The sequence below is a fragment of the Myotis nattereri genome (assembly GCF_964212035.1).
Source record: "Myotis nattereri genome assembly, chromosome: 7".
In the NCBI taxonomy this organism is placed as follows: Eukaryota; Metazoa; Chordata; class Mammalia; order Chiroptera; family Vespertilionidae; genus Myotis; species Myotis nattereri.
This window is the reverse complement of record NC_138082.1, coordinates 7999356-8016187: the sequence shown is the minus strand read 5'-3', so window position 1 is coordinate 8016187 and position 16832 is coordinate 7999356. Positions and strand designations below refer to the sequence as shown.

At 43.5% G+C, this 16832-nt stretch overlaps 1 protein-coding gene across 5 annotated transcripts in view; it reads left to right on the top strand.

Annotated features, from left to right (window-relative positions):
• Positions 1–15034, top strand: part of SATB2 (SATB homeobox 2) — a 180854-nt gene extending 165820 nt beyond the window's left edge. For 4 of the 5 annotated variants that reach the window (XM_081095481.1, XM_081095480.1, XM_081095479.1 and 1 more), the window contains one exon: positions 13478–15034. In XM_081095481.1, the coding sequence (XP_080951607.1) occupies positions 13478–13939 (462 nt within the window). In that variant the 3' untranslated portion in view covers positions 13940–15034. Of the gene's footprint in view, positions 1–13474 lie in introns of all 5 variants that reach the window. The other variant, XM_081095477.1, reaches the window with a different exon arrangement.
• Positions 15035–16832: the final 1798 nt, after the last annotated feature.

The window sequence follows — 16832 nt, the reverse complement described above, 5'->3', positions numbered from 1 at the left end:
GGTTTCCTTTCTCTGTCTTCTGTAGATTCTCTCATTGTTCTTTGTTGCCTTGCTGTCTTGCCTCCAGCAGTTTCCTCATCATAGTAGCTGTCTGCTGAGGGCCTTGTGAGTTCTGCCAGAGGTAGAAATAGCCCTGCAGACCGGGGAGAGGGCGTGAGGCAAACCGATAAACATGTCAGCTTTTAGCCCTGAGGACAGTCACACCCTGCACGTATGTCTCTGAGTGTCGGTGATTTTCAGTGAGATAATTTTGGGGGATAGAACTGCGTGAATCACTGTGTGATGTTACTAGCCTATTCAAAGCGTATGTCTGCATTTCATAACTGTCACAAACGACCGTCGCTCAGCTCTTTTTGGTGATGAGTGTATTTTTCAATGAGCGGCCATCTACCTTGTCCCTGCTTTCCTCCCCTTGGAGCTGAAGACATGCTCTAAATTTTAGGAAGACTTTGGTCTGCATGGCACGTCTGTCGCCAGTGCAGACGATGCTGGACCTTGGAGGACAAGTGTTGAGTTTCAGTCACTCAGACACAGAGCCTGACCTGCGCGCAGTGCCAAGCGTGTGGAGGTGGATGTCACACAGCATCCACTCCCCAGGAGCTCACAGATTTGTGGCGAGGCAGGTGCAGGACAGATGACTACAACCCCCAGCTTGGAAGTGGGACAGAGGAGGAAAAGCCCAAAGCAGGGGCACATGTACCCGAGAGCCAGCGGGAGGAGGCCCGCCCAGGGCGCTTTCAGAATCCTCATAGGGGAGCTGTCCGGGTGCAGGGGCGGCAGAGGCCCGAGGTGGAGGGGCACCGCGGCATAGGGTGGCGGCCGCAGCTGTGGGGTCCGAGGGCAGCCCGAGAGGCGGGGGTGGAGGAGCAAGGCCGGGGCCGGGGCCGGGGCCGGGTCCCAGGTCAGGAGCCTTCTCGGAAGCCCCGAGGCCTTGCCTGTCTTAGGGCCGCGGAAGGCCTTTGGGAAGATGCGCTCTTTTGGCCCTGGCAGGAGGCCAGTTGGGAGGAAGTCATAGTCATTCAGGCCATCAGTGGTCAAGGCCTGAGCAACAGCAATGGAGTAAGTGCGGAGAGGGAGACACTACCCAGACGTGTTTAAGATTTAGGATTGGTCAGCAGCCAGGGATTGACTACATGTGGGGGTTCGGGTGAGGGGCACCTCGGGGGCGGCGTCTGGAGCACCAGCCAGCGTTCCTGATGACCTCCCGGCCCCTGGCATCTGTAAGTAGCTTTGTTTTGTGCAGCATTTTCAGCTCTTCCATTAAATCCACCCAGAAGCACATTCCCATCTGAAAGTATAATGCCTGGCAGTTCTGGTCCCTGAGGACGGCCACACAGGTGGGCAGCAGGGAGCTTGCAGCCGTGAGCTGGAGAAGCAGAGTGTATTCTCGTATTATTATTGATTAACGGTGGCATTCTCTTCCATACGGACAACTGTGAGCCTTCTGTTGGCCCACCCCGTGTGCTCAGGAAGCTGAGGCTCAGAGACGCCGGGGGACTTGCTCTGTGCGTCTGAGCCGATAAGGATGCCGCTGGGCCGGCCGTGCCCGCGGGCACATGGCTCACCTGCAGGTGCAGACCCCGGGCTTCCTGTGGGGAAAGGAATCACCAGGGAACGAGGAGCTGAGCATTGCCCTTCCCAGTGGCCATCTTGGCGCGCTGGGAGGGAGACGGACATTCGTTTTCTTGAGGAAACCACCCCCTGGCCCGTCTGCTTTCCATCTCACCTGGTGCGCTTGCCACCGAGTTTAGAAGCCACAGTTTCCCCATCCCTGGTTCCGCTCACGTGGTAGGGTTATTCCTGTGGAGGGTGTGAAGCCAGCATCCTCGCACATTAATTAAAAGTGGCTTAGACTTTAAAAGAATGATGCAGAATTAGCCTTTGGGAAGTTCTACCTCCTGTCGTTTCATCTTTCCATATTCCTTTTCTCTTGAGAGACAGTCATGCCAAGGGAGCCGGTTTCTGATGAAATGACGTGAGTTTGATAAGCTCTCCTCTGACACCTTTTCACGGCTAAGCCTCCGGGAATCTTCGCTGCCACGCCCTGGGGACCAGTGGCTTCCACTTTATGGCTGGCCAAGGAGAAAGCCCTTCTTTGATCATTTGACTCTGTTTACCCAGTTTGGACGTGAGGTTATAATACACCACAATGTCAGCGTGTGGTGGTGCTGGCTACTCCATCTTCCACCAGAGGGGTTGGTTATAATGCGCTGCCTAAGGCTCGCTTTCTATAAAAGGAATATTTGTGCTTTTATGTGTTTGATCCACACAGCGCAGTTTCCTTAAGTCCTGTCATTAAGTGGTTACATCCAGAAAGCAAGAAATACGCTGAGGTAGTATTTTATTGGTGAACGTCTAATATTTTCACTAACCATAGCTGTCAGATGGTTCTGACTTCTGCGTACCCCGACTGTAAAAATTATGCAGGAAATGCGGCCCATCCCGGGATTCCCAGGAGCCTCCTTGAGGCCTCGGACACATGGGTTACCTTCTTTCTTCTTTTCCTGCCCCAAGTAAACAATCTAATCCAAACTTTCTCCTTAAGTAATTTAATAAATCCTCCTCTTTGAGAAGCTGGGAGAGGACAGAACTACAGTGTCACTAGGGCCATCACAGTTAGGGGATAGTTAGGCCTCGCCCGAGTCCTGGCTGGGCTTCGGCAGGACTTCTCTCTCTCTTTGGTGCTAGGATAGCTTGATGAAATGGGGTCTGTGCTTTTTTTTTTTTTTAAAGTGGGGTTAGCATGTGGGAGGGGAACTTCTCCATCATGTATTCCAATTTTTCTGACTTCTTTGTCTTCACTTGTAATTCCTAACTTGACACACTGAATAGTATCCTCTGTGGTTTCCAGGGTTATTTTTATATTTTAATTGGAAGATATTTATTCACACCAAAATGAAATTGTCCTCAAAACTAAATTGAAATGGAGCATACTTTTGTGTTTTTCTTCATTTCCTAGCCCTAAGCAGCAGCAAGAGTATGTTTGTTGTAGGTTAGACACTGGGGTTTGTGACTTGGGGCCGGAGCTCAATTTCATGTATTCATTTCCTCCTTTGAAGAATAAATGCAACAGTACCCACTTACATTTTGAAATGCAGTAAATGCTTTGATAATATCCTAATTCTTTGATTAAATAGTTATAGGAACTTGACCCCCGAGTCACATTGTATAGCGAGTGTGTAAATCAAGAAGAGTAATGCTTTCTTTCAGTGATGCTCACATGATTTATTGAGATTTTGTGACTTAAAGTATATATAATTACTTTTCCCCATGTTATCCTCATTTTTAGGTCATTCTTTACCAAAGAGGCATTTTCAAGTTACTATTTTTGTCACTGGATTTATAAATACTAGGAGATTTGGAAGTGGTTTGAGTTCTGACTCTAGCTTTATCTTAGGAATCATTTTTAAATCTTCATTGACACAGTTCTTGGATTGGCTACACGATATCTGTACTTAGGAAAATGCATGTATTCTCTGCCTCCATTTAATGTAACATGTTTTCATATAACAGGAACCAAAATCCTGCTCTGGTTGAACTTACTGGATGCATGTATTGATCTGAAGTAGTGTCTGCATTCTATCTTTTAAATCTTACTTTGAATCTGTTTTAATAATTCACAATTTAGAGCTCACCGAGTCACGTATCACTGGCATTGATTGTTGTTTTCATTCGGGTCACGCTTTTTCTGACCTTGAGAATTATTTTCGCCAGCTGGACCCACTGTCTAAAAATTCTAATGGGTCATCCTTATCCCAAACCCTTCCCACATCTTCCTCTCTTGGCCTTTGCTATTGATGTGGTATTATGCATTTTCAGATTGGCTCTTTTAATACATGATGAATTCCTGGTATTCAAGTGATCCCAACCTTTTACCCTCTTTGTTTAGTCACCCGGGTTACCTTTAACTTGAACTAGACCCTTTTTTTCATTCATGATGGTGCAACAGCCACCTTTTTCTTGGTTATACCTAGGAAGCAAGTCATGCATTTGTTTTCAAATCATTATTCCAGAGGTAACTGCCAGTCCTCGCTATGTCCATGTTAGTCCTTAATCATTTTAACACAAATATAAAGTCTTTAAAGACACTTTAGTGGTACCTGTACCTTCAGTCTGGCCTTAAAGAGATGGGTCTTCTCTGTTCATGCTTCTGTTTTGAGAAGACGCTATGAAGGAGGTGGGGGTGCATGGGAGCAGGGAGGATATGAATGCCCATGGGTGCCAAGCAAGTGGAGCTGGGGTGGGTGGGATGGGAGATGGTTTCTCCTGGGCAGAAGGATGCATGGCCATGGCCTGGACCATTCTGAAGAGCCTGTTCCTCCTGAGTCATCGCACGGATTCTGTCTGTCCTGTTGGTAGAATGTTGGTCGTACTATCAGTGATGCTGATGAAGGGAAAGGTATCATTGCCTTTAGATTCCAGACATGTCCATGCTTGGCCTCTTTACATTCTAACAGGAGAAATGGTGGTTTGTTAAGCTGCATGGTGTCTATTTGATTGAGACATAGTTGCTCATCTTGACTCTGCTTAAGTTCCTGTCTGTCAGCTCAGCTCTTAGGGTGCGGGAGCCGCTACCCAGCCGCTACCTCTTCTGTGTTTGCACGCTCTGGCCACTCCCTATAGTCGGATCAGTGATTGCACTCCACCCTGTTTTTATTTTTTTTTTTTACCCAAACCATCCCACAGTCGTTAGCATAAGTTGTTCTCAGTTTGTTACCAAAGAGGAAATGATATAAGCCAAAGGCTGTTTTAAGAACTAGGCTTTTTCCAACACCCAAGTTTATTCTAACAGATTATTGTGTCACAGTGCTTTTATCTTTGTCCAAAGTGTTTATTTTGAGAAGCAATTATTAAACTGCATTAAAAACATACATGATGTCCCAATATCATCTTGGTTACAATATTAGAGGAAACTCAGACTAAGGCTGGATGAAATTGAACACATATTTCCATGTCAGACGTCCTGCCATTTTGCTTGTTTGTATTGATTTCTCTTGACATGATCTTCTTTTATTGAGCACTGCTCTTTTTTTTTCCTTATTCTCTCTCTCTCCTTTTTTAATTTTTTAAAACAATCCCCTTCCTATAGCTGTATGTGCGAAGAGCAATTGTAAAAGGAGACGACTTATATTAAACCTGCCTGGAGTAAAAATGTAATCTAACACCTGTAGTCTGCAATTTGTCATCACTTCATGGATACTTTTTTTTTTTTTTAATAACAGATTTCCTGAGTTTTGACCTTAGGATACTGTATAATCCAAAAAAAGCAACAAAAACTAAAGCATGGTTTTTAATAAGTCTTATAATGTTAGGATGTGGAATTACAACCAGAAGAGCCAACTCAAGTAAGATCACTTGGACTTAGAAATAGTCTGAATTGTGTTTCTTGGAGAAGGGTTTGCCTGTGAAAATGTCTTTGAGTGATAAAGTCAAGAGACCAGTCGTAATGCATGTGTAGTTTCTCTTACATTCACTCCGTAAGATGTTCCCGGGGACTTGGCTCAGATAAGGGTGTCTTACACTGCGGGGTCCATTTTGAATGTTATAGTGGAGTGCTTGATTTTCATTAGGAAAACGACAGGCCTATATGTTGAGTGTGATTCATGTATTTCAGAAATTTTCAAACTTTTTGGTATCCAGATCCCTTTTTACTTTTACTTTTGAGAACTCCAATAATGTGTTTTAACTGTGAGTGTTTACCATAGTAGAAATTAATTCCGAGAAATTTTTAAAAATCTTTAATTTTAAAATAAGTATAAGAATATGTGATATGTATAAATAATATATTTTTATGAAAAAATAACTATTTCTAAAACAAAGAAATGAGAAGAGTACCATAGGTTTATATATTTTTTGTAAATATTTTTAAGTATCTGGCTTAACTGGATCCTCATAATTGCTTTTTCATTCATTCTGACACAATATATGGTTTTGGTTCAAGTAAATGAAGAAAAACAAGCCTCCCACAGATATGCAGTTAGAAAGGGAAGGAATATATTCATAGCCTCCTCAGGTAATATTCTTCTTTGATACTATAGCAAAACTCTACAAGTGGTTTTCTTACAGGATATTTGCCAATTAGAATCTAAAATCATATTGATGAACTTTTCATATATTTTTTTTTAACTTTGTAACTCATTCATTTGCCTTGCACTTTGAATGTTTCTTTTACCTATTTATGATGTCACAATACCATGAATTGGTCATTTGGAAAATATTGAGTTATGTAGATCTAAATTTTGACATATTCCATTCTAGGACATCTTAAAGAATTGTTAAATCACCATCAATATCATTAGGAAAGTTTTAAGATTGTGGGGAGCTGTTAATTTTATAATGGCAGCTACAAGTTTTCCAAAATTGGAATTTTTGCTTGAAAGATCCATTTTTATCATTGGCCACAAATACTCTCAGATATTTTCCTTGACGTAACAGGCTTACTTCACTTTTAAGGAAATGTCTGCCAAATACCCAACTCTGAATAACCATAGTGTGTCTGTTAGTTGTTCCTTCCAATAAAAATGATGCTCTTTGTCATGACCACCATCGTCCATCTTCCTTCTCGCACCTTCAGAGGTGCGTCCCATTTCTTCCTGCAGAGTATTTTGAAAAGGTATGCTCGAGGATTGGGACTTAATATAATTCATCATATGTTACTACGTCATCAAGGGCCTTCTTACATGAAAGTGGCATTTCTACTGTGTGTGTGGCTGTGAAGAATATAGCTAGATGCAGCTTGATGCCGCTGACCTGATTGATGCCAACAGGCCAGCAGTGTTCCCACCACTGCTTTTGCACCTTCAGTATAAATTTCAGCACGATCAGAAGGCAAATACTGTCTTAGTTCTGCCATGAAAATAGTTTTGAGGTCATGGACGTCTTCATGGGGTATTGGGATCCTCCCGGGTGTCTCTGGACCACATTTTGAGAACCATTGACAAAGGATGTCTCCCTAAGCGGGGGAGCCCAGGCGGTGTATATAGCAGGTGTCACCTCCAACAGGACTGTGACTCTGAAGTAAATGTAATGTAACAGCTGCTTAAGAGGCAGCGCCCATGTGCCAGGTGGCATGTTAAAGAGCAAAGACAGAGGTGGTGTATGAGTGAAAGAAATAAGAGCGCTTACTGGTTGACACCTCTATTTGCAGATCTGTTGATTTTTGGTGTGAAAGGAAAGAAATCTCTGAATTTGTTGGTGACTCACAATTGATAGAAAAATACACGAGGCAATATACTACTGATTCTTAAATCCTCTTTTCATTCATGATGGTAGTAACTATTTATGAAAACCTTAGGACAAGAACTCTGCTAAGAACTTAACATGCACTGTCTCGCATATTCCTCATATCACTACATGAAAGATGTTACAGAATAGCAAAGTGGCTTTCTCAGACTTACCAGGCTAGTAAACAGATGTGCTTTTGGGAGTAAGGCTGGATTCAAAACCAGAACTTTGTGACCCCCAAACTCTTGCTCACAACTTCTATAACAATCATCTTATGGGTTATACCATGCCCCGGAATGTTTTGTTGTGTTGTGTTTTTTTTTTTAAATACAAGAAATGGTAAATATATATATATATATACTCTCCTATACACACTAAATGTAAGTTTCTATGATGAGTAAAGTTTCTTTACTTTTAAAACATAGTTTGTAAAAAATAAATAGTAAGATGCATAGAACAAGAATAATAACTGGTCTAAAAGTAGAGAGGATATGGAGTTAATTTAGTGCCACAGAGCACAGAGGATCTGAGCATGCCAGGCATATGGCATGCCCGTGTGTAGGTCACAGTCCAATCGTTGAGATAGATATATGGTATTACATTCATCATTAATCATTAATGCTAAGTTCTCCCCATTGAATTTTTGAGCCAAAATTGATGCTTAAATGATGCTTTAGAAAAAAAGGGTAATATTAGGGTATAGCACTGGGTTGTTGAAATTTAAGACAAATATCTCAAGTTATATGGTATTTTTTATATATGGTATTTTTTTAAATAACAGAATTTATTCATTCATTCATTTAACAAAGTCTAATTGAGTTATGCACAGGGTCTTTCAACCAGTTGTTATCATCTGTTAAATATATTCCTCTCGGAACTCTTAGTGGAAAAATGCTTTCCTCTTTTGGGTCAACTATTTTACATTCTGTCATCATAGAATGCGGTAAGAGTAAACCAGTCCAAGTAATTCTGATACTAACTCAAAATAAATGCAACAAAGCCATCTTGTTTGTGTCCTCATCTCATGTGGACGTGCATTAGCCCTGAGGACCCGAAGCTCGGGGAGGTTCACCTCTCTGGGTGGGACTTGTCCTAGAGAGGTGGCAGCGACCACCTGGGCAAGTTTGTTTCAACCTATTGCCACCCTGGATCAGCCACCCTCTGCAGTCACCTCCTTAATCATTTCTCATTTTCTCTCTATAAAAAGACCACAAAGTCTTGGCTTATTATAAGTAATCCATTTCACCCCATAATGATACAGTGAATTATATACTTTCCTCAACTTAATCATTCAAGATCTCACTTCCTTCCCTGCAGGCAAAAACCATTATATTTTACACATGACTCCCAGCTGGTTTTCATTGAAGCCCTCAAAATGTATTTGAACACTGAGAGGTTTAAGAAGCACTGCTTTATCTTCCTCAGATTTTGTCATGGTACCATTTTGTCGCTGTGTTTTCAAGATGTTCAGTTTTGAGGGCAGACAACGGCGTGTCCGTATTCTGACTACACTTCATCACTGGGCAAGGAGGCTTGGGTTTCATTCTGCAGCTGATGTCTCTTTTGAATATATTTACAACATTGTTTGTTTGTTTTTTGTCACATCTTCATGTCCTTTTATGTACATGTATGTCATATTTAGACCAGGGAGATTTCAGCAAATAAATTAGAAGGAACTTAGGCTTTTAACTTTCTATTTGTTTATGTCCTACCCATAACCTATTCATAAACACCTAATTGTTGAAGATAGGACTCCTTATTAGAAAGCTTTGTAAGTTAATAGATTCAATTATTATAGACATTCCATAAATATTTGATGAATGGATCCTTTTTTACTCTTTTGACCCAAGGTTGATTGTTTTAAACCTACTTTCTTTTAGACATGCTAAGCATGTCTGATAAAGAGGGTAGCTGTCAGCTAAGTGTAAATTGACCATTCTCTTGAGGAGAGAATGCCCATGCATCTTCCTGGTTGTGTTTATGATGGCGTAGCTATTTGTGGAAGGCCCTTGAAAGTCCAGTAATACCTTACAAACTGAGTTTTTCTTACTTCACATGTGGATAGGTGAATATTTCTCTTCTCTCTAGTAATAGTGGCAGTTTCACGTCCCACTATATTTTGGGCTGATTATGATTGCAGTTCATTGTGAGGACGTTCATCACCCTGACCGTAGATGCCAAGGTCCTTTGCTCTGGCCAAGACCACCTCTGCACCGTCTGGTGTAGGCTGCCCACCACCACTTCCTGTGAGGAGGGCAATGAGCCCTGTCTGTGCTGCCCAAGATGGCACTGCACAGTGTGGTCACCAAGCACTGAGAAGTGGCTAATGTGACTGAGGAACTGAGCTTTTTCTTTTTTAGTTTCAATTAATTTAACTCTAAATGTGAACAGACAGTGTGGCTAGTAGTTGCTCTGTTGGATGGCAGAGCTCTAACGTGGTATCCTCCTTGATGTTTCAAATGCACCGAGTGTCTTCCTGCCTCCGGCCCTTCTGCTGGCTGTTTCCTGTGTCCGATGCTCTTCTTCTTGGCTTGGTCCTCACTCCCTCAGGCCTCTGCTCAAATGCTTCCTCCTCAGGGAGGCTTCCTTGAGTCACTGTTTCTAAAATAACGTCCCCTCCCCTCACTTCTCCTCATCTATTGCTCTATTTTTGCTTATAGTAGTTATTGCTACCTGATGTTTTGTTTATGGTCTGCCACCTTTGCTCTAGAGACTTTGTTCAGTTTTCCAATGCAGTCTTGCTCACAGAAGGCAGGAGCACATACGTTTAAGGGCATTGGATTTAAAAGCAGACAGACAAGTTTTAGAATCCCAGTTCTGCTACTTACAAGCTCCATGGCCCCAGACAAATTATCTGAACTCTGAACTCCAGGTTCCTCATCATAAAATGGGGTAAAAAAACACCTACCTCCAGCGTTACTGCGAAAATAAAATATATTTACAGCATTTAAGCTAGTTTTTAATTCGTAATACTCTTTCTACGAATGCTACCACGTACTAATGCCATCATCATTATTTTTTTATTATTGAAGCTAATTAGAAATTTCAATGCTATTAATCCTAATTGTCGTATTGAAAAGTCAACTATAGAGTTATGGCAGCCAATTGATGTTTTGCTCTCACATCAGTGTTTCTCTCTCCCTCTCCCTTCTTCTGTCTCTCTCTTTAAAAAAACAAAATCAATAATAATAAACCCCCAAAACCTCAGGTAGGCCCATTTGGTGACTTGTAAGACAGTCTAACCTTAGAGCTACTCATTTTGTCAATCTCTATTTTTCCTTATCACTTCAAAGATGCTAGAAATACCACTTAACCTTGTTCATGGAACAGTGCCATGCTGCCCAAGTCACTAGAGAACATTGACCGGAAACAAGAGAGTCTACTTTGTAGATCATGTCTACTGCTGTTACCTCTCTGAGAAACATCTTTCTCTCCTGTGATGGGCTGGCATTGTTCCTTGGACACCTGCTTTCTCAGACCCACAGCACCTGGTGGTCTTCATTTCCAATGGAAAGGGTTTCCCGAGATGCTCTGTGTTTTCAGGTAGTTCTTGATCCAAATAGCACTTCCCTGCTGCACCGGGAGGGTGATAAACGTCGTCCACATGCAGTTCTCAGCAATGCCTGGCACAGAGGACACGGTCAGTAAGGGCAGCTGTGATCCCCGCTGTTTCTGTTTCATGTGTGGCTTCCCGTGTGCATGTGTTGCCACTGCTGTGTCCTAATGAAGCAGGGCGGTGGTGCAGGCCCGCTGGGGGGACAGACCCTGTCATGCGGAAAGATTACAGTAACTTCCAAGTAGAGTTTTGGAAAAATCTCTTTAAATCTAACCAGTGCACAATGGAAAACCCCTAAAGAACCAATCTGATGATTTAATTAAATGGAACCGTTGTGCTGACTTTTACTACAGAAGGCAAGCATAATTTAGAAAATGGGGCATTTTAATTCTCTTTTGTTTTCCAATTAATGCAATTGCTCTAATAGGGGGTACTCGTGCCTGAGCGTCTGATCTTCGAGTATGTATATATTCCATACATAATTCCAATCTCCCTCGCTCACCGGAAAGCCCACACCTCACCTGTTGACATGGGGGTTCATTTATTGCAGGGCCCGGCCGCCCACATTTTGACCTCAGAGGCAGGGTCTTCCTGCCATCAAGGCTGCCCACCACGCCACTCCGCATCTCCTGCTGCTGTAATTAGGGTGTTGAAGTAATGGGGCTCACTTTTTTGCTGATGCCAGCTTCCCATGGCAGACCATACGAGTTTGCTTAGTTGAAAGCGATAAAGCAAACGCCAGGAACATTCATTTTAATTGGCCAACATCACAGGGACCTCCTGAGCCACTGTTTCCTGGTCTCTGCTTCAGATTCCTCTTTACTCCCGGCAGTCAGCTTAGAAGGAGATCTTCTTATTTGCATTAGATTTGATTGTTGTCTTGATTGTCGCTTGATTATCAATTACTATTTGAAAAGTTTCATCCTCTTTTATCATTATCGTAGGTAACAATTTCATCTGCCCCAATATTTGTTAAATTCTGTGTAAAAGACTGGCATTTTCCCATTGCTGAGAAGTTATTTTCTCATCAGATGGTCCCTAAGACGAGGATAAATGTCAGAGATTTTTTTTTTTTCTTAAACACTTGCTTTGATGGTGATGTTTTATAGCTAAAAAGGAAAACAGGTCACGTGGGTAGTGTGTGGTGGTGACAGTGATGGTGGTGAGGGTGGTGGGACCAGTGATTCCTTAATGCAACTAGACATGTTTTCTTCAGCACTGATTAGACGGACTTCCCCCGGAACTCTGCAAAGTATTGAACGTGTTACTTTAACATGAAAAAGATGGTATAAAATAGGAGAGAATGGTGAGAGGAGAAACGTGTGTTTACTTTTTAGAAAGTACACTCACTGTTCTTAAAGGGCTTGGCAAGATGCGGGAAGTTAGGCAGGATCTGGGTAGGAGAAATGTGGTCTTTGCCTTTACAATAGTGGGGCCACCATGTGCGCCTCTTCGTTCCACAACATCGCTGCTGCCCTTGCGAGGCGTGAGCAGAGCTGAGCTTCCTGCTCGGGATCCATGCCCTGCCCCCTCTACCGGAAGCCCTCCCCCCATATGACCCTTCTCACACGGGCTGAAAATACAGAAAAGTTCCCAGTTTTATGAAGGATTGGTTTTCTGGCTCCAATGTCCACGCTTCCTCTAAGAGTGATCGTGAGGCTGATGATAGCACTGACTGTCATTTACTGGAAGTCGGCCTGAAGCCAGAGTGGATAAACTATGGCCCATGGGCCATGTTCAGTTTGCCACCTGTTTTTGTAAATAAAATGGTATTGACACGTAGCCATGTTTGTTTGTGTGTATATTACTTATGGCTGATTTCATGCTGTAAAGATAGAGTTGAGCCATTCAACAGAGACTAAAATATTTGTTCTCTGGCCCTTCAGTGGACACGTTTGCCAGCCTCTGATTTCTGGTAGGCACTGTTCCTACGTACATTGTGCCATTTACTCCTTGTTGCCACGCCCCTGGGAAGGTAGTCTCATCCTTCTGTGATAGGGGATGAGATTGGGCTTAACGATGGTCAGTGTCTTGCATGAAGACACCCCGCTAAGTGGAAGCATCTGGACCTGAACCCATGGGTTGTCATTGCAGAGCCCGCATGTTCCTCTGGGTCCGGTTTCTTTGCCATTGGCTTTCAGGGAGGCAGCAGGCACATCATGCTGGCTAACTGCAAGGAGGACTCTGGAGCCAGGTTGCCTGAATTCAAATGACCTTGGCCACCATGACCAATGTCTTTGTGCCTCAGAATGTAAATACCTGCCAACATCACTACGACTAACCTCTTTTTAAAAAACATTTTTAGGGATTTCAGAGAGAAAGGGAGAAGGAGAGAGAGAGAGAGAAACATCAATGATGAGAGAGAACCTTTGATCGGCTGCTTCCTGCACGCCCCACGCCAGAGATGGAGCCCGAAAGCCCGTCATGTGCGCCGACCGGAATTCGCACCATGACCCCCGTCCCGGTTCATAGGTGGATGTTCAACCACTGAGCCACCAGGGCCGGGCTCTTACTAACCTCTTGTAGATGTGAGTCTACATCCCCAGCAGTGTTTTTGGTTTTCTGGAGGCCTGAGTGTCCAGGCGAGCACAGCCTCGCGCCCCTGCTGCACGGACAGCCCGTCGTGCAGAGGATGATGCCTCGGCGAAGGTCTCATGGCGAGTCCCATGTTAACTTCCTTTTCCTTTGAACCAGCAGGTCCTTCACAGGCAGCAGGCCCAGGCTACCAAGGAGAGCTCCCCTCCCCGCGAGGAGGCCCCGCCCCCGCCGCCGCCCGCGGAAGACAGTTGTGCCAAAAAGCCCCGGTCTCGCACCAAGATCTCCTTGGAAGCCCTGGGGATCCTGCAGAGCTTCATCCATGACGTGGGCCTGTACCCCGACCAGGAGGCCATCCACACGCTCTCGGCGCAGCTGGACCTGCCCAAGCACACCATCATCAAGTTCTTCCAGAACCAGCGGTACCACGTGAAGCACCACGGCAAGCTCAAGGAGCACCTGGGCGCCGCGGTGGACGTGGCCGAGTACAAGGACGAGGAGCTGCTGACCGAGTCGGAGGAGAACGACAGCGAGGAGGGCTCGGAGGAGATGTTCAAGGTGGAGGCCGAGGAGGAGGGCGCGGACCAGGGCAAGGCCGCGCCCGCGGACAGCGACCAGAGATAATGGGAACCCCGCCAGGCACAGCAATACATCGGTCCAAGGATTTTCTGTTCTCCTTGCTTTTTTTAAAAAAAAAAAAATTTTTTTTGGCTTTATTTTATTTTTGCCTTTTTTTTTTTTTTTTGGTCTGTTTGGTTTTTCTTACCTTTTTTTTTTTTTTTTTTGACGTTTCTTTGTTGCACAGGATACACCTGTAGAGTGAATACGGTCAGTATTTCCCAACCAGAGGTCGCCTTGGCAAAGACGCTCGAGTGTTACACTTCGACCACGGACTGGAGCACAGTCATGCCGGCCCCGGGAGACTCTGCCTTCGCTGTTCTTGCACTTCATGGAAGAGCCAGGGGGCCAGTCCCGGGAGGAAGAGATGGACGAGACACATGAAGGAAGCGACACGTGTGTGTATATGTATATGTACCTATCTATATATTTACATATATATATGAAAATTGCATGGGACAGAGAACCTTACAACCGGAAAGAAGAGACTGTGAAATGAGTTCTTGGAGAAGAGACTTGTTTATGTATTAAAAACAAAAAACCACTTCCCAGTGAGTCGCTTTGGCTTTTTGATAAACTTCGGCCTGCTCTCAGGGTGGGGTGACTATTTTTGAATTCCTATTTATTTTCTGTGTTTATCCCTGATTTTTTTTTGAATTCTATGGCTTCCTATCTGGCAGCTTGATGGGTAATTTTTGAGGTATGTATTTAACAAAATAAATCAACACTGCCAAAAAAAAAACAAAAATAAAAAAAAAAGTGAGAGAGAGAAAGAAGAAGACGGTAAAGGGAAAAGAAAATCAGGGCACCTTAAATGATACAAGTCCAATTACTCTTAAAGACACAATGCACACTTAAACTGACTCGATATGTTCCGTTATTCAACCTGTCGTTGCTTTAGTGATCAGATGTATTTCTGTGGAATTCCAGACGAGTAAACCTGAAATTCGGTACAGAGAAAACTTGGACATTAGCGTGGTCTTGATGAAACGCCATTTTGACGTTGGACATATGGAATTCATAGTATGAGCCACATTCTGTTGTGAAATTTATTTACCTGCTCGTGGCTTCAAATCTTAAAATGAATAAGCCTGCTCATTTAAAAGTTGTTTGTTGCTGTTTTCTTTTGTCTTTTTTTTGTTTTTGTTTTTAAATAGAAAATAGTTCAATGTAACGTTAAGTTAGAAAAGAAGTTGCTGCCCAGTTCAAGGGGCTCCCTCTCAAATAAATCTCCATCCGTCTCCCAAAAGGCATTTCCCACTCCTGTTTCACTCTGGGCTTCCTCTCCCTCCTGCACATTTGTCCCCCCCGACCACTCTCATTCCTGCTCTCGCAGCCCCCGCGTGGCAGCCCTCACCAGAGCCCCGGGTTGAGTCATTGTGCAGCTCCAGGCAATAGAGCAGGTGACACAATTGCAGTGGCGTCACCTGCTTGTCACCATCGGAAACGTTTTCCCAGTTCCCTACAGAGCAGTGACTTGTCCTAATGCAGAATGAATGCCTACGGGCTGCTGAGTGGAATGAGCAGGAGAGCTGCATTCTGCCACAGCTCCCCAACCTTTAGCTTCTTCTCAGAAACACTCGTAGCATTGCTGCCCACTTCCATTAGCGTCATTGCAAGAGGAGACCTCACCTTCAGGACCGGCCTGGTGAGCCTGACCCGGCTTCATCGTGGCCAGCGGACAGCCCCACACCGTTGGATTTTTTTTATTTTTTATTATTGAGTTGTGTTCTCATGCAACCTTGTCAAAGACCTCATGCAATATCACTTTGAAAGTTATTTTCTGTTTACTACACAACCATTGTAATATAACTGTTAATACTATTTATATATTTGAAAGGTATAAGAGGTAGGAGTTAAAAAAAAACAAACCTCTATGTGTAGATATTAACTCAGAACTTACACTATACAGGGAGAAGACGTTGCAATACAAGCTAATTCTAGCTGCTCAGTAACCTCTGGAGTTTTTAAAGGGACATGTTCCTGTACTTTTCCCAATACCGATGTTGAAAAGATGGTCTCCACACGAGCATCACATACCTTTGCGAAGGGATGGTTGTTTGCGGTTAAAGCCTGGGCCCAGCCCCCCTCCTCCTGTAGCGCGCTGCGGCTTTCATCAGAAAGGCCGCGGCCGCCCCCTGATCTCCGAGTTACTCTCTCCAAATTGTCTTCTGACACTGTCGCTGAAGGTCACTCTGTCCACGGAACGGAAGCTGATTTGCCAAGCTCTTACAAGGTGGTTCATCGATGGATGGCATCCGCATTTGGTATCTTTTACACTTCAACCAAAAATTTATTAGGTATTTTCCAATGCTAAGTCTTGCCTTTTATTTTTTAATTTCACTGCCAAGTTTGCAGTGTTTCTAAGTGAATCTGTGGGCATTTTAGCCTGTGGTCTTGCCAGATCTTTGCGAATTACAATGCATATATGTCTATTTATTCAATATCTGTCATATAATATCTATTTGGAAGAAGAAACTTTCTCTTGTAGTGCCTCTTGACAAAGCACAATTTCCCGCCTTTTTGTGTGTGTGAAATGAAAAACAAATTGTGTTTTATTGCGGTATCAACAATGTGAATAAGGATTAACATATTGTAAATGTTCTTTTTTCCATGTAAATCAACTATCTTTGTTATCACTAAGTGATAATTAATTTTTAACTTATGTGCATTGTTAGGCTGTTAGAATTTTTTGGTTGTTAAAATAAAACGCATTCAATAAATATGACGTTGTTTGTCAAGTATTTTACTGGGCGTTGCCTTTGCCAATTCACCTTCATGTAGAGTGAGAGCTGGTGAGGAAAACCCGTTTCTTTATTTTAGAAAGAAGACAGTGGGTCCAGCCAGCATGGCTCAGTGGTTCAGCATCGACTTATGAACCAGGAGGTCACAATTGGAT